This window comes from Callospermophilus lateralis, chromosome 11, assembly GCF_048772815.1.
Source record: "Callospermophilus lateralis isolate mCalLat2 chromosome 11, mCalLat2.hap1, whole genome shotgun sequence".
NCBI classification, from domain to species: domain Eukaryota; kingdom Metazoa; phylum Chordata; class Mammalia; order Rodentia; family Sciuridae; genus Callospermophilus; species Callospermophilus lateralis.
Window position 1 is genome coordinate 43,443,586 of NC_135315.1, and position 18,577 is coordinate 43,462,162.

The 18,577-nt window shown below is 38.4% G+C and overlaps 1 protein-coding gene across 1 annotated transcript; it reads right to left on the reverse strand.

Moving 5' to 3' along the window:
- Window positions 1–4,086: 4,086 nt before the first annotated feature.
- On the reverse strand, window positions 4,087–17,490 carry Tmigd1 (transmembrane and immunoglobulin domain containing 1). The gene is made up of 5 exons (XM_076871277.1): window positions 17,307–17,490; window positions 14,628–14,909; window positions 10,021–10,299; window positions 5,158–5,261; window positions 4,087–4,131 (listed from the first exon to the last, which is right to left on the reverse strand). Exons 1-5 carry the CDS (start codon window positions 17,488–17,490, stop codon window positions 4,087–4,089), a joined length of 894 nt encoding a protein of 297 aa, XP_076727392.1.
- Window positions 17,491–18,577: the final 1,087 nt, after the last annotated feature.

An 18,577-nucleotide genomic window follows, 5' to 3' on the forward strand; every position in this document is an offset into this window, starting at 1 on the left:
CACAAAGATTTCCAGTAACTGATATAAATGTCTCAGCCACCATCTCCAGGCCCTAAAGGGGTAATATCCTCTCTGTGACTTGAGTACCTTTGTCCTCACTCCTTTGCCCAAGATCATGTCGTATAGAAGGAAGAACATGAACTGTGGGGTCAGGCTGCCCCAAGTTTGACTCCCAGCTCCATCTTATGCTCATTGTGTGACTTTGAATAAGTCATCCTGCTTCTCTAATCCTCAATATGCTCACCTGTAAAATGGAAATTTCAACACCCACCTTTCAGCGTTGTTGCAAGGATGAGAAATGATCTCTGCAAACCCTGTGACAAATAGTGATACGTGATGATTATCATCATCAGGAGGAGAAGCCTCTATTTAAGGCAGCAATTCTTAACTTCAGTTCTGCAACACCCCTAGATACGGCAAACTATATCAAGGAATGTCGAAACATTTCCCAAAGGCTCTCCGACCAAGGTTATTACAAATTCCCTTTACTTACTTAAATAAATTCTCTACGGGTCATTAGAAGTAGAATTGATATGACCTCACTCTTGGCATATTAGGAAAGAGGTGAGGTTTCTCTTTATTACACAACCTTTGCCCCTTCTGTGATATCCCCTCCCCTGCTTCAGCCCCTAGGCTTTAAATCAGCTTGGGTGTGAACCCCAGCTTAGTCACTGTCTTTATGTTAGTTAAGCATTCTGAGCCTAAGTGTCCTCATCTTCAAAGTTGGGACAATCCTGACTTCTTCATAGGGTTGTTTATGGGATGCAATGATGTAGATAAAATCCTGGGCACACTATACTAACTGTCCTCTAACTTAGTTTTTCAGGATCATGCTTGAGCTGTGGGGAACAGGAGGCAATGAGTGAAAATCATAACAGCAGTTTCACAAAAATCTCCATGAGAGAATGAAAATCCAGTGGACACTGGGTTATAATCTACCTGGCTGAAAAGGGCATATATGTCTAGGATTCCTCTACTCCTTGATATTCAGGACTAAAGCAAACAAATAACACCAACAAATTTTAAATTAGGAGATCTATGCATTAAATTCAGATTGCTGTCTTCTCTTAAAAAATCATATGTGCAGCCAGGCACAGTGGCACATGCCTGTAACACCAGCAACACTGGAGGCTGAGGCAGGAGGATCCCAAGTTTGAGGCTAGATTCAGCAACTAAGTAAGGCCCTAAACAACTTAGTAAGACCTGAGAGTGGTAGTTCATTGGCAGAGAACTTGCTTGAGGCCTTGGGTTTGATCCTCAGCACCAAAATAAAAGAAAAAATCTGGGGCCCCAAAAGGAGAAGAAATAATAATGTGTCCTTATTAGTGGAAAGATTGAGAGAGGGGCCACTGATCTTGTCACTTTTCCCCTGGACTTGTCCAATGATCAAAACCAGGGCATAAATATTGGAATTTCAGGTACTTTAAAGAGGGTAGAGAAAACACTGGGGAAAGGCTGTGGGGTCCTCTTTTGAGTTCTGGAACTTCATGTCCTTCTGGAACTTCTTTTGATTTTTAACAATAGACATAATTTTTAAAACAAGCTCTGTTTTTTTAATAAACTGAAAGGCGAAAGGAAATGTAATGGTCATTTATGATATTGCTCTGCTCTGTTAAAACTAGTTAATGTTCCTTGTCAGTGCCAATGTACAAGGCCATTGGATTTTATACAGGTGAAGAAACTCTTTACTGATGACCTGTAATTCTCAAGGATTGTTACATGATCTAGAACAAAGCTGATTCATAATTCTGCTAGGTGGGGCAAAGGTATTATATTTTCAGTCTTTCTTGCCAACTCTTGCCCGCATTTAACTACACTATGTAGGCATCTTTGGAGAATCTTAGAATTGTCAAGCTGATATGTCCTTTAAGTCTCTCCCAATCCAACCTCCTCATTTTCTAAAGGTCCAAAGTTGGGAAAAGGGCTTGCCCAAGGCAGCAAAGTCTGCAACTCTGGATTCCTGTTTCCAAGTCCATTTTGATATGTAAATTTTTCTATTTCCTTTTCTTTTAAAACTATCCCAACCTGTTATTGCCTTAGATCTTTCTTTATTTTTCCTCTTCTTCTTCTTCTTCTTCTTATTCTTTACAGTCTTCAGGCTTCTTCTACTACGTCATCTAAGCTTTCAGATTTTTCACAATCCTCCCACTTTGTCGTTACAGCATTTTCATGGGGCTTCCAAATTTTATTTTAAGAAATCCCAAAGAGGGATGTGATCTTGAGGCTTCCCCACAAAACCCTGCTCAGGGCTCCAGAAAGAAATAGCAATCTGTAAACCACAGTATCTCTGTCTAATCCATGCTGATGTTTCCAAGGAAGCAAAGAGAGCTTCACAAGATTTGTGTCTGTTATTTTTAGAAACAAGTCTGTTGAGATTTCATATATTCTGCTCATTTCTTCTTTTTGATTCTATGTCAGTAAGAGCCTTTCTACCACTTGCCTGACAGCAGATCTCCCTGTTCCCCTCTCTTCTCTCTCATTTAGCTACTGCGACATTAGATGAAAACTTTTTTATTTTTTTTCAGGCTGGGGGTGTAGCTCAGCATATGTGCATATGTGAGGCTTTGGGTTTGATCCCTAACACTTAAAAAAAGAAAGGAAAGAAAAAAAAATTTTCCCCTAAAGTAGAGGTGGAGCACAGCAAAGATACCAAAGGTGATTCTGGCCAGCACTGCCTCTTCATCAGTTCAAGCCAGTTGTGTGGGAAAGAGAAGCCTAGATTCTTACGAAAAAAGGATGGGGGTGGGGGTGGGGGAGACTGATAAATTTTAAGCAAGCTGCAACTTGAAGTTGATATGTATGAGAAAAGTACAGGCTGATTCATAATTAATACACCTAGATCTATGCAAAGGACCATGGAAAAAGAATCAAAAGATGCTTGGAACACACTGGCCAGCTCCCTCCCTTGCTCTTCACACATTCATTTCCCCATAGAACTCATCAATTTTGTGACCATGTCAACCATGGTGAGAAGAGAAAAATAAGAACATATGCTGAATTTTTCATAATATTAAATTTATTTCTCTTGGAGGACTGTCTTATGTTCTGAGATTATAATCTTTCTTTAGTCCTAAGACATTTCTTTTATAAAATGACAGTGAAAGTAAGTGATAATTTGCATTTTTTATGTACTTTCCTGGTAATCAAAAAAAAAAAAAAAGATCACGCTACGTTGTTCCCTCATATTTATTTTTATTTTTTGGTAATTGGACTGATTTGGGAACTCCAAATGCCTATTAATATCCTACCTGAAAAAATACAAATCAAATAGTAAATGGTTGTCAATCTAATCGGAACAAATAATGAATTCATATACACTTCAAGGAGAAAATTTAATGAAATCTTACTTTTCATTCTGAACAGCTCTCTCCATAAAATTGTCTCGTAAGTATATCAAATTAGTCATAACAACTACTGTTAAGTGATTAATGAAACACTTCATCATAACCCCTGACAATTTGACAGGAGTGAATTTAATAATAGCAATAAATACAGATGGGACTACATAAATTGAGGAGGTCCTGATGCACAACTCTTCCTCTATTCGATGGCATCTCAGTGTTCTCATCTGAAATGAACCAAGAAATTAATTATAATGATGATCTTAGCCACACACAAAAAAAATTCAAAACAAAATCCATCCTCTCTGACGGAGACTTTTGTTCTTGCTACTCGCTGCCCACTTCACCTGTGTGGAGCCAAGAGACTAAAGGAGCTCCAAAGAGAAGGTAGTAATTAGGGTGAGGAATGTGGCTCCTGACCTGGTTGTAAAGCAGTACTATAGCAGTCAGTGGCTCCCCCCAGGGCAAGTCCTCTCAGTCATTTGCTTTGTTTGGCAATACAGTTGCAAAACTATTGGCCAAACTTGCTTAGAGAGTAGGTGTAAGACCCAAAGGTGTTCTTGGTTCTAGGCAACCTTCCAATCTGTCTTACTGTAAAGTGGAGGCAGATTTTCCTGCACGTTCTATTCCCCCCGAACTCCTTTACCTTCGTGTATCACCCATCTCTGGAGGATTTTGCCTGGAATGGCTTAATAATGTACCACTGCTGCCCACTGCTTCCGGAAAGGACCCCAGTCCAGAGTACTTACAAAGCTGTTTCTGTGTGAGGGTCTTTCTCTTTTATGCAAAGCTGAAAGCAAACACAAGAGCAATGAGTTTTCCTGCTTTTCTGAGGCCCATGGATAAGTATTTTTAATACATCAAGAAAGCTTAGGGACAGGTGCTGTGGAAATACAGCCACCTCTGCACTGGCTGAGGTCTCATTTCTTTGGTCACTTAAATAGTTTTTATTGAATTTCAAAAAGATGCAACTTTTCATCAGGATGTTTTCAGGACCCCTAAACAGTCAGGTATTTCATATACAGATATCAGATTGCTTTGGATTGGTACAAAGGATGGGGTGAATTTCTTCTTGGGAGACATTATTGCCCTGAATAACACTTAGTTATGTGTTGCAAAGACAATGCCCCTTGCTGACTGGTGAGTTCAGCAGAGGGCTTTCTGCCATATCAGCCCTTCTTTGGCACTGAATTAACTGGCAGAATCAAATGCATGCATTAACTTATGCATGCACATACTCTGAATCATGCTAAGCAATGAGGTTAACCATTTGACAATTCCAACCCCAGCCCACTCCAGCTGAAGCATGTGACTGTACTTAAGAGGTAAGCACGTAGCTCTCTGAACCCAGAGCAGATGTTCCTCCTTGTGTTTACTTACTGTACCTCAGACACCATAGCAACAATAAAGGGAAATTTAAAAGGAAGAAAAATCAACTCAAAATCGCCTACCAATTCCTTACCCCTAACTCCACAGCTATTTTCATTCAGGCCTTGTCCATATGTACTTCTATTCTTTGTGAAGCAATAGTCATTGTAAACACACACACACATATGTACATATATTTACAATATTTATTCCTTTGAGCAACTTCATTTTAGATCTTACCATAAGAGGACCAGACAAAATTTGTTATAACTTATGTCATTTATATAGCCAGTTTTCTGGCATTATTTAGGTGATTTTTTTGTGTGGGTGTGTAGTGTTGGGGATGGAACCCAGGGTCTCATGCATACAGAGCACCCACTCTGCAACTGAGTCACACCCCAGCCCTTTAGATGACTTGTTGCCCCAATAGCTCAGAATTCTTAGATACCTTCATTATTCTTTGTCGTCTAGCAAGCAGTCCAAAGCACAGTGTCAGAAAGATCACAACACATGCAGCAATAATGGGTTCTATTGGTACCACCACAGCTTTATCTGTCAGAAATGCAAATACAGGGAAGAAAAATGAACAATGGTATGCTTCTAATATGTAAGTCCCAGTCATTGTCTCTTGCATTTTTATATATCATCTTCTTAATTAAATCTTCCCAACAATGCCAAAAGGTAGATAAGTACCATTTAACAGACAAGGAAGCAAGGGCTTTGAGAGATCAGTTCCAAAGTCACAGAACTAATAAATGGCAGAGGCAGGTTTATGAATTCATTCCTTTATAAAAGAATAATTTATTATAATATGATTAGCTCCCCCAAAGCAAGAAGTCAGACCACTTTGTGCTTTCTTCATCCACAATTTCTGCCCTAAAGAAAGAAGTAGGCGGAAGTCAATAACTTTTTCTGGCTTTTGAAAAACCAAAAAAAAAAAAATTTTAGGTGGTATCTCAGAGCAGGAAAGAAGGGGAAGAAGGCTTTGTGAGTAAGAAGATAAAGGGTACAGAACGTTCTGGAGAAGGAAAGAAAGAGAAGTCTATGGGCCCTGGGAGTACTAGGGACAATTATACCTGTACTGTGAGAGTAGCCTAAAGAGGTGTCAAGACGTTATAGAAAATGACTGCATGGTGCCTCTAGGGAAATAGAACTCTAAGCCTTTCCAACTTTAGCAAAGATTTTCTCTCTCTCCCTCCCCCTCCCCCCACCCCTCTCATTCCATTCCCTTATTATCTGAGCTCCAGGTAATAACAGAGTTATTTCTGTCATCAGACAGGCATGATGCCTGTGTTTGAAAGCTTTCCAAAAGCCTTTGAAAATATTCACAATCTGGAGGTGAGATGGGGGGTAAAGCATTGTCTCCAAAGCATAAAAAGAAAATATCAAAATTAGTAAACTAAAATAAAATGTAACCCTGTGCTAACTATAACCCAACTGTTAAATATCAATGTTTCAATTTTGAGAATGAAATTAATAACTTATTTATAATAAAATTCAAAATGTATTCAAGTTATAAAGCTCCTTTCAAAATGTTTATGGCAAAAAAATACTCTTAATGTGCTTTGTTTTAATATGTTTGATATGAGAGGGGAATGAAGTGCTTCAAAGTAGAAGTGTTTAGGGTCAAAACAAAGGTTTCTTTTCTTTCTTTCTTTTTTTTTTTTTTTTTTTTTTTGCCTTTTTGGTACCATGGGTCCCAGATTGAACTAGGAGCACTTAACCACTGACTCACATCCCTATCCCATTTCATTTTTCATTTTGAGATAGGGTTTTGCTAAGTTGCTCAGAGCTTCATTAAATTGCTGAGGCTTGTCTTGAACTTGTGATCATCCTGCCTCAGCCTCCTGAGCAGCTGGGATTACAGGCATGTGCCCTGCTACCATGCTTGGCCACAAAAGTTTTTAAGTGACTTTGTCTAAGTCCCCAAATTCCAATGCCATCCAAGGAAGGGAATGGGCTCTGATCATGACTTAGATAAAATTTTAGGAATTAAAAAAAAATAGACTATGCCATTGATTGTACAATTGAATTTGTGGATTGAGGTGTAATCAGCAAATATTTACTGAGTGGCTAATGTATGTGAGGTGCTGAGATAGAAAGGAGCAGAGATGGAAGTTCCTGCCTTCAGGGTGCTCATATTCTAAAGAGGGGAAACAGACTGAGATAAGCATTATAAAAGGAATAGGGTCGTGTTAGCATACAAAGGGAGAAAGGTGGGAGGAGGGGAACAGGCAACTTTAAGATAAATCTAACCTCAAAGCCAAACCCTATGTGCCTTAATATTATTAAATAGGGTTTATTCCCCCATACCTGTATAATGCATTAATCAATTGCCTTTTAATTCATTTTCTTCCTATTATTTGCCCAGCTCTTATGCAGAATAATTTTGGGGGAGCAAATGGATTAAGTGTCCTTCATTTCTGCCCTCTCTTAACTGTTCCTAAAATTTTTCGTTCCTAAAAAATTATTCTTATGAAGGTGTGGGTCTTACCAGCCTCTGGAGAAACTGTGTTCAGTGGGTCTTCTTCTAGAAACCTCTGGCTCTGTTAGAGCCAGCTCTGGGACACACTAAGGGGCTTTACCTTACTTAAGGACCCCTCCACTTTGGTGGCAAGGAAAGATGTCAAAACGAAGAAGAAGCAAAGATGGTATGATTAGGAAATCAGAATTCAGTCACAGGTTGGAATAATTTTTCTACCAGGATGAATAAAATGAAGCCACATGTAACAGCTTCCATTCCACAAACAAGCTGAAAACCATCTGAGCCCGTGGATTCTAAGTTTCTGTTGGAAATGATTTTGGCAAACTTAACTGCACCTCTCCTCTTGTTCTGCTTTTATGCTCTCCTTTGTAACCAGACTTGGTATTTCTACCTCTCGTATCCATTGTGGTAAAATAATTTCAGCACATGGGCTCAAGAAAGACTTCCTGATGCTGAGCATGGTGGCACATGCCTGTAATCCCAGCTACTTGGGAGCTGGAGGCAGGAGGATCCCAAGTTCCAAGTCAATTTGAGCAATGTATGAGACCCTGACTCAAAAACTAAAAATTAAAGGAAAAAAAAGGGTGGGGGTGAGGATGTAGTTTAGCAGGAGAGTGCCTGCCTAGCTTGTGCAAGGCCCTGGATTTGATTGCCAGCACCACACAAACACACACACGCACACATACACACACACACACACATACACACACACACACAACTCAGCTCTGTGATGTCATTTCTGGCTTTGCATGGCTTCATTTAGGAACTACCCCACTGAGCAATGAAGCTGGGAGAGCCTCGTGGAAAACTTGGCACTGAGCCTCTGCACCAGCAGCAGAGGGCTTGTGTTATGAAGGCAGGCAACAGCCAGGGAAGTAACAAAGCAAGAAGAAATAAGAAAAACAAGTTGGTTTGGAAGAGCTCCACCCAAAACAAGTTTCTGCCCACCCGAAAGGCAATTTGCTGATTGCCACACAAGCTGTATGGGATATATTTTTTTCCCCCTGTGGCATAGAGCAATTATAATTTCTTTTTAACCAAAAGGAATGATATCATTCCCTAGCTTTCAAGTGTGGTCTTACAGCCAGATAGGATGACATAGCATGAGACTCATACTACACTGCTTATGTGGCCCTGGGGAGGTAAAAAGCCACAAGTTTCAAGCCAAACCCTATGTGCCTTAATAAAAAACCCTTCCAAGGTTTCTCTCCTATGGGTACCTAGATTATTTGTGAGTCTGGTTTTTAAAGCAAATAGTCCCTAGGCATACTGTCATTGCTCTGCAGGACAAATTGCTGAACAGTCACAATGATGGGCAGTCAACCAACAGCAACTCTTCCCATCAGCCGCTCCCTTCATGTCCTGACCACCCCTGCTGGGCCGCAAGAGGAAATAAGAATACATCAGTACTGGGTACATCAGTCCATCATTTCTGGCAGGGGTTCAAGTTGGCTTCCTGGGAACTGGCAACAGTAGCAATGAGTAGGTACAAGGAAGCAAATGACAAAGTGAATAATGTTCTAACAAGATATAGGAGCCTTAGCTTGTCTGGCTGCTTCTTGCATACTGGCCTGAGACCAGAGAATGTGTGTATGAGCATTTTCTTCATCTGCTACATTAGGTATCTCGCCTTTCTCTTTTGGTCTGAGCAAGAAATATGAGGAGGGAAAAATATTTGGAGCTTCATCTGTTCTCTGTTATTGCAGGGGTGATAAACCTAAGTAGCTATAACTGGATGCAGTGGCACATGCCTATAATCCCAGCAGCTCAGGAGGCTGAGGCAGGAGGATCAAAAGTTCAAAGCCAGACCCAGAAACTTACAGAGGCCCTAAGCAACTGACTGAGACCCTGTCTCTGAATAAAAAATTTTTAAAAGAGTTGGGGATGTGGCTCACTGATTAAGCACCCCTGGGTCAATCCCTGGCAACAACATTAATAACAAAAATCTGGGTAGATGAAACATAAATCCAAGAGAAAGATTTTTTTTTTTTTCCTTTAATTTTTCCCATTCCCTCTGCTGACAAACTTATAGGTTTGGATTTAAGAGTGAGGAGTGGTTTTAGAGATCCATTTAAAAAAAAAATAACTAGATAATCAGCATCTTTCTTCTGAGTGTTTCTGACTTCTCTTCTGTTTGTCATTAGGCTGTTAACTCAAAGATCAGTGTATCTCACCTTGCTGCCCAAGACAATTTGTGGAAATTCTCTTCCCTTAAAGTCCATCAGCCAGCATGGTGACACACGCCTGTAATTCCAGCAGTTTGGGAGGTTGAGGCAGAAGGATCATGAGTTCAAAGTCAGCCTCAGAAAAAGCAAGGCACTAAGCAACTCAATGAGACCCTGTCTCTAAATAAAATACAAAATAGGGCTGGGGATGTGACTCAGTGGCCGAGTGCCCCTGAGTCCAATCCTGGTACTCCCCCTGCCCTAAAAAAAGAAAGCCAATCAGAATTGCTTTCTACATTTGGTTCTAGCAAGGACCTTCTGGTATGGAAAGGAATAATTCCCCTAAAAGGACTGACTGGAATTCTTAATGGGCAATTCCTTGAATGGAGATATTTCTCCAAAGAAAATCCTAGATTTCCTAGATTCATCATTTGTTGTCACCAAAAATATTTTTTAAAAGATATTTATTTTTTAGTTGTAGTTGGATACATTATCATTAATTAATTAATTAATTTTTATGTGGTGCTGAGGATTGAACCCAGGGCCTGTGCTAGGTGAGCGCTCTACCGCTGAGCCACCACCCCAGCCCCGCCAAAGTTATTTACTGAGACTCTATTATGAGTTTTTCACCATGCTGGATATTGCTTAAAAAGAGAGTTACCTTTAACAATCAGGTGAAAGTCCAAGGTCTCCATTTTCAGAGGTGAATTTGCAATACAGCTGTAGGTTCCATTGTCAGATTTCTTGACTTTGCTGATGGACAGCTGAAGAGACTCGCTTGTCTGTTGGATTTGGTGATGGTTTTTCTCTAAAGTCAGGATGTTATTGTTTTTGTACCACATCATTTGAGCCTGGGGGTTGGATTTCACATTGCAAACCAAGTTCACATTGCTGTCTTCTTCAACTGTTTGGAAGTCATTTCCACTTAGGAGAGGAGGAACTGCAAGATTCAAGCATTTAAGTTTAATTAAAACATAAGCAGTAGTTTACCCATGTTCAAGGTCTTCCTCCAGCCTTTCTCTTGTAGTCATTCAAAAATGTATTGAGTTCCTGCTTTGTGCTCAGCATGGGCTAGGAAATAAAGATACAATGGTAAACAACACACTTAAGTTCTAAACCTCCTAGAACATTTAGTGTGGAGAAGACAAATGATGAAACAGTATGCAATTATAAACATGGTGTATATGCTAATGAGTCTGTCCTGACTGGACAATTTATAATAATTTAAGATTATAAGCCTTGGGTCTGTGCTCTCTGAGGGTAAATATAATAAACTAAGCTGTGCTAGTATTGGATGAAAACAGTCTAATACTAAGAAGACAGGCATTAGTGATTGTTAGCCCTAACTCTATCTACACCACTTACTTGTGACTTTGAGATAGTTACTCAACTATTAAGGTCTCAGTTTCCTCATCTAAAAATAAAATGGGATGATAATACATAGCTCATAAGTTGCTGTGAAGGTTGAACGAGATAATCCCTGTGAAGAATTTACTGTAGTGCTAGCTACTATTATTATTGTGGTGATGGTATTTCTGAAGGCAGTACTCACACCCTCTTATTTTTGCATTTTATCTAGCTACATTTTTCCTGGCCAAGTAGATATTTATTGTACCAGGGATTGAACCCAAAGACACTTAACCATTTAACCCAGCCCTTTTTATTTTTTATTTTGAGACAGGGACTTGCTAAGCTGTTTAGGGCCTCACTAAATTGCTGAGGCTGCCTTTGAACTTGCAATCCTCCTGCCTCAGCCTCCAGAGCTGCTGGGATTATAAGCATGCACCACTGCTCCTAGCTACAGCCACATATTTTCCAATGCGTATTTGCATTTCTTCAATGATCCTCTAGAAATAATGCCCTCCACCCAGAAGATATTCTGATCCCAGCAGTTCTGGCATCAATGGAAGGTTAGTGAGTCCCTCTCATCCCTCTGTGTAGGTTACTTCTTACTCCTTCCATAAGAACAGTTGTAGACCCATAGATAGTCCAACACATTTACTGTATCTTTAACAAATAATTCCAATCCTTACCCTCCACCAAAGTTTTCCAACATCCAGGGGGAGAAACAGCTGAGCTAACATTCCGCTCTTTTCTGTGTCCCTGGCATTTTCTGGCAAAGGTGCAAAAGATTAATAAAATGGGTAAAGAGTGGGCAGTAGGAAGGAGGTAGACATGGAGAAGAAAAAAGGAGCTTGTATAATCTGCACACTGAATAATTAGACCCTGAGTAGGCTGCACTATTAATAACTTTCTCAGAAGAATGACATTTTGTTGCTCTTTGGAATGAGCTTGAGTTCTATATCCATATCCAACAAGAATGTTATATGGCATTCAGATATGTAGGAAGCTGCTGGAATAGTGAACACAACTACCAAATAGGACAGTTTCATTTGTGGACAGATCCCATTAGGTATTTCTTTTAATTTAGCTATTTAAGCCCAATGTTTAAGCATGTCATCTATGCAGAAATGCTCCCTTTAAAAAAAATCAGTGCATTTCAAATAAATCTAAAATCCTCTTTGACTCTGGTCTGGTCCCTTTCTGACTCCCCAGAGATATCCACTGCTATGAATTTGGGATAAATCTTTCCAGATCTTTTTTTAAAAAGTAATTTTCTACACATATAATGTCCACATAGGAGAAAAAAATGTATTTTTAGGAGCATGGGAAACATTTACATAAAAGACTTAATTCTCTTAATAACTTGCATGTTTTTGAGACAAACTCACAATGAATCACAAAAAACAAAAACTAAAACAAAATAACCCTAGCTCACTGCTTTTAGAGTGCTGTAGTATAAAACATGACTATTTTATTTTAATTTGACCGGCATTAGATGGTTTCATTTAAAAATGGTAAATAATACTACAATAAAAGTATCCTTACATATGTCTTTGTATGCACATGTACATGCTTTTATCCACAGTTAATGTCTAAAAGGAGAAATGCTATATCACAGAGTAGGCATACTTTAAATTTTGATAGATATTGCAAAAGAGAGATTATCAATTTATACTTTGTGCAACAGTAAATTAAAGAAACTGTTTTTCTATACTCTTCTCCAAATAGCATATTATCCAGGCTCCAATCAATTGGGGTTTTTGTTGTTGTTGTTGTTGTTGCTGCTGCTGTTGTTTGTTTGTTTGTTTTACTTTTGGTGCTGGAGATTGAACCCAGGACCTTACACATGCTGAGTACGTGCTGTACCACTGTGCTACACTCCAGCCCCCACTGAGTTCTTGCTGGGCTATTTACAACACTAATAATACTTCCTTTAGAGAGTACATAATATTCTTGTCACATTTATAAACTCATTTTGGTTTATTGGTTGATGAGTCTGTGTCAGTTATTGTCATTATGAATCATTGACCAGTTGGTTACATATATGTGTAGCAACAATGATATTTAAAGGTTGTTATAAAGATGATTTTAAAAGCAATTTGAGGCTGGAAAACGAAAAACAATTTCTTGAAGCCACCAAATTGTATTATTGACATTGTTGCCATGTCTCCCTTAAAAAGGTACCATGCAGAAAGCACTAAATTAGGAGCCTGGGGATTCATATTCTGTTCTCAGCCCCCACTGCGATTTGGGGCTCCAATCTGGGCCTCAGTTTTCTCATCTGTCATTTCATAAGGCTGAATTACAAAACCACCAATATCCTCTGATAGCCTTGGCTTCTTTATCAAAGTAGCCAAGACATAGCTTGCTAAAAATTACATTTTACTAGTGTGAGTGAGGCCATGAATTTGATCCCCTGAACCACCACCACCCCAAAAAAAAAAATCACATCTTATCAATTCTTTGCAAATAAAAAACAAAGCTTGGGAACCCACAATTGATTCACGCAGGAAACTCAAACTGCAGATATGTCAGAATTTTCTAGAGCTAAGTTACTCAGCATTTTCTCCACTCATGTATTTGGGATCACAGAAAAGTTGGTTGAGCTCATTGGATCAAGTAAGCTTGACTTTTATTACTATGTTGCAAATTGAGAGCTTCTTCTACCAAACCTTACCACACCCACTTCACACCATTGTCCTACTCTACATGGTGCTTCACAATCCCAACCACACCTCCCCTGGTAGAACCAGCTTTCCACTGATATAAGGAGTACAAGTGCCTATATAGTATCACTGGATTGTTCCCCTAAACTTTGTATTTAGTTCCAACAATGGGATATTCAACATTGAAGAGCTTCACATTTTCTGGTTTTGTTTTGCAGTGCTGGGGATGGAACACTGCCACTGAGCTGCATCCCCAACCCAGCACTTTTTGGATTTTAAAGTGATATTAAATGATCCCCGGTAAAGGTATTTTTAAACACAACACAAAAGCTATAACCAACAAAGAGGGAGCTGGGATTGTGGCTCAGCAGTAGAGTGCTCACCTAGCACATGCGAGGCCCTGGGTTCAATCCTTAGCACCACATAAAAATACATAAATAAAAATATTGTGTCCAACTAAAAAATAAACATTAAAAAAAACAACAAAGAAGGATTGGTAATTTTAAATATATAAATGTGAAAATGTTCAATATGACAAAAAAGCTATAAAATATATTAAAAATATGTAGCAGCCAGACACAGTGTTACGTGCCTATAATCCCAGTGACTTGGGAGGCTGGGACAGGAGAATCTCAAGTTTGAGGCCAGCCTCAGCAACTTAGTAAGACCCTGTCTAAAATTAAAAAATAACAAAATGACTGGTGATATATATCACTGATAGAGCACCCTTGGCTTCAATCCCCAGTATCAAATAAATAAATACGAGCAATACTTACCATCCTAATTGGCAAAGGTGTTATGTTATAAAAATTAATAACAAAAAAATTAATGATGGGGCTGTGGTTGTAGCTCAGTGGTAGAGCACTTGCCTAGCATGTGTGGGGCACTGGGTTTGATCCTCAGTACCACATAGAAAATTAAGTAAATAAATAAAATAAAGGTATTGTGTTCATTTACAACTAAAAAAAAAAGAATGAAAGAGAAAGAATGCAAATATTCCAATAGAAAAATGGTTAAAGGATATAAGCAGGCATTTCATAGAAAAGAAACACAAATAGCCAATACATTCTTAACTGAAAAAATTAAAAGAATATTTCAAAGGAGACCAGCAAATAACTCAGTGCTGGTGAGGGTGTGGGGAAGTAGGCACTTGTGGGGGCATAAATTGGACCATTTGGCAAAATCAAGACCTAGATTTCAACTACCATTTAATGTAGTGCAGTCACTTAGATTGATTGATTCTTTTCCCTTCACTCACAAGTAACATTCAGTACCACTGAGACAGACACCGTCTGATCCCTCTGCAGCTTGCAGGTAAAATTGATTCCATGGTCATTTTCACTGATGGAGGAGACACAGACAGAACTGGAGTTGATATTGTTTCCAGGTTTCAAGTCTACTCTCCCATCTTCTCTGTACCAGAGAAGTTCTTCGTCTCTTGTGTGGTTTTGAACAACACACTCCAGAGATGCTTGGAAGCCACGTTGAGTATCCAGAACATAGTTCTCCGCTTTACCATTCACAGTTAAAACAGAACTACCTGGGAGTATAGGAAGATACATATTAAGGTATGCCCAGTGAACAACCTAGAATATTCATCAATAGGGGATTGGTTAAATAAATCAAGTTACATCAGTGCAACAAAACGTCCTCTCAACCATTAAAAATAGTCCTATTGATCTATGTGACTTTACAAGGAATAGATTCATAATGTATTATTCATTTAAAAGAAAATGATTAAAAATGGTGGTTGGGCTGGGGGTACAGCTCAGTTGGTAGAGTGCTTGCCTTGCATGCATAAGGCCCTGGGTTCAATCCCCAGCATCACAAAAAACAACAACAAAAAATGGTGGTCACCAAATTTTGCTGCACTTTGAAATCACCTTCAGCTCTATATGTGTGTGTGTGTGTGTGTGTGTGTGTGTGTGTATGTGTGTGTGTGTGTTACTTGGAATCCAGGGCCTCAACATGCTAAGCAAAGCACCCTACCACTGAGCTATATCCCCAGCCCCTTTAATTTTTTTTATTTTTTTTACTTTGAGACAGGGTCTTGCTAAGTTGCCCAAACTGGCCTTGAACTTGTGATCCTCTTGCAATTACAGGCATGCATCACCATGCCTAGCTCACCAGGAGATTTTTTATAAAGTCTTGATGCCAGACTTTCATCACCAGACAACCAACCGATTGACAAGAGTACAGGCTGGGCAATGGACTTTTAATTTTTATTTTTTACTTAATTTTTTACTTTTTAAAAATAAATATTTTTCCAGATTTTTAAATTTGTGTATATTAATTATACCTAATAGTAGGATTCACTGTTACATATTTAAACATGCACACAATATAACAATATTAATTTGTTCAATTTCATTCCCCAGGTATTGGGCTTTTTTAAAGCCCCTCACTCCAGGTAATTCTAATGTGCAGTGACATTTAAGAACCACTGAATTAAAAACCAGAATGTACAGAATAATTCCCAAATGATCCTGTATACATATATATGTATATATAAATAAATATATACCCATCGTGTGTGTGTATGTAGATACATATATGTAATCTATATATTTATGAGGAAAAGCTTGGGAATAAATCTTACATATATTGACTAGGATTTTTAAAGTAGAGAAAAAAAATCAGAGATGTACTTACCAGACTTAATTCGTTTAATTCAGGGGCTAGCAGTAGGAAAGTAAGGGAGTGGAAATAGGGAAATAAAAAGGAAAAAGCACATAGCAAAGTGGAAAATTATTTAAGGCATAAAATTAGGTGAAAAGGCAGAATATGCATTAAATCTCTGATAATTACCACAAGTGTATCAAAATTGAATATGCATAGTAGCGGAAAATGGCTTGAAACTGCTTTTCTGATCACACAAATAGACAAATTTGGTCTTGCATTTCTGATGTTTTGACACTGTTTTGGCAGTGAGTAAAATAAAAAGATGTTTAAATAGTAATGATTTGTGGTATAGACAAGTTTTTTCTGGGGTGGGTGATCAAGATATATAGCACTTGTTTTTCCCCTCCAGCTCTAATTTTTAGAAATCCCTTCATTATGTAGCAATAATTGTGAATTTCAGCTTTGATTTTCCTGGTTCAGAAGAAAATAACAAAAGTTAGAATTTTAACTGCCATAATCCTGCCCCCCATAATATATGTTACTATATTCTGTAAATATTGTCCTTTTTATTTTGGATTGAATCCAGGACAAGCATTCTAACACTGAGCTAAAGCCCCCACCCCAATTTGTCTTTTAAAAAGCATAAGCCTTTGGTAAAAATAAGCCTTTGGGATTGTGGCTTACTATCAAAATGTTGAATGGTTACTTCTGGATAATGGGATTTCAGGGAATTTTTATTTTTTATTTTTGGCAATTCTAGGGATTGAATTCATGACTTTGGACATGCTAGGCAAGTACTCTCCCACTGAGTTACATTTGAAGCCCTTCTTTATTCTTTTATAGAGTACCTAATTTATTTTTAATTTTTTTGGCATTTGGAATTGAAGCCAGGGCCATACACATACTAAGTACTCTACCACTGAGCCCCTTGCCTCATTTCTAGTACCATGATTATGTACTTCTTTTAAAATCCAGAGATGGAAGAAGCTATTTCCAGTTGTGGGTGGGAGAAAATTGCAGAAAAGACTCTCCGGTATGTTTAAATGAGATTACTGAAATGCATTAAAATGTAGGAACAGTTCAGCCCCAACTCTGGAGAGAATAAGGTACTTCGCCTTGTCTTGTACTATCAAAACCACAAAACCAATATTTTTCCACTTAATTTTTTATTACATTGTCTGTCATTTGTACTGAGTCATACCAACTGTGTACATTCCAAATTGGAATTCAAGGATGTACTCAATGTCCATCCATCAGGTTTTTAATCTGAAATTTTTCTTTACTGAAAAAGAAGCCAAAGAGAATATTAACTTACTTGTTATCTCTCGTGGCAAAAATAAAATTGTTGTGAGGAGTAATATATACACTTGCATTAGACTGCTGCTTTTCTGTGCCATCCTTAATGAACTCAGGTCGGATCTGCTATGGGAAAAGAATGCAGTTGGTTCTGTACTTTGGTCTACAATGAGTTTATAAACTTCTTCCTGTCTACGAGGCATTTAAAATAGAGTCTCAGATGAGTCATTCCAGCTATAACGGTACTACTTTTAGTTTTTAATTAAACAACTCTGTTCTGATTAAGTTCAAAGTACTTTTAGTATTAAGAAAAAAATTTTTTCAGGCAACAAAAGGAAAACCACAAGGAAATAGGCCATAAGATATGGGGCAGCCCTGGGGGAAAATAAAAACCAATCTTCCCTAGAGAAATTGACAGAACAACATTTTAACAGAAAGAGAAATGAAATTTTCTTCATTCTCAGATGGGCCTTACTAAACAAAGTAACTTGTTTTGAAAGACTTTCTTGATTATCTTTGATCATTTTGTTCTCTGGACAAAAGGAGTTTTGTTCTGTTTCTTCGGTACTGAGGATTGAACCCAGAGCACTTAACCATTGAGCCACATCCCCAGCCCTTTGTATTTTGTATTTTTATTTATTTATTTATTTAGCACTGGGGATTGAATCCAGGGGTGCTTAACCACTGAGCCACATCCCAAGTCCTTTTAAAATTTTATTTTACAAGTTTGTTTGGGGCTGGGGATGTGGCTCAAGTGGTAGCGTGCTCACCTGGCATGTGTGCAGCCCGGGTTCGAACCTCAGCACCACATACAAACAAAGATGTTATGTCTGCCGAAAACTAAAAAATAAATATTAAAAATTCTCTCTCTTAAAACAACAACAACAACAACAAAAAAAAAAAGTTTGAGACAAGGTCTCTCTAAATTGCTCAGGGCCTCACTAGATTGCTGAGGCTGGCTTTGAACTTGTCATCATTCTGCCTCAGCCTCCTGAACTGCTGGGATTCAAGGCATGCACCACCATGCCCAGCTTCCTAGAGAGTTCTTAAAACCATTCCAAATCCTAAGGACTTGAATGTGCATGGTCAGAAAGGATTCAATTAAAAAAATGGCGCCTATAGTTGTAAATGATGTTAATGTCTTTGCAGCTCCCCTCTAAATACTTTTCCCTCTTAACCCAATATGGACTAAAATTAATAAATAATCAAGGTCTCCTTTTTTCCCTTTTTCTGTGCATTTGCTCCTGCATTCTTCTCCCTAAAATGTTCTATTTTTCCATCTGGGAAAAA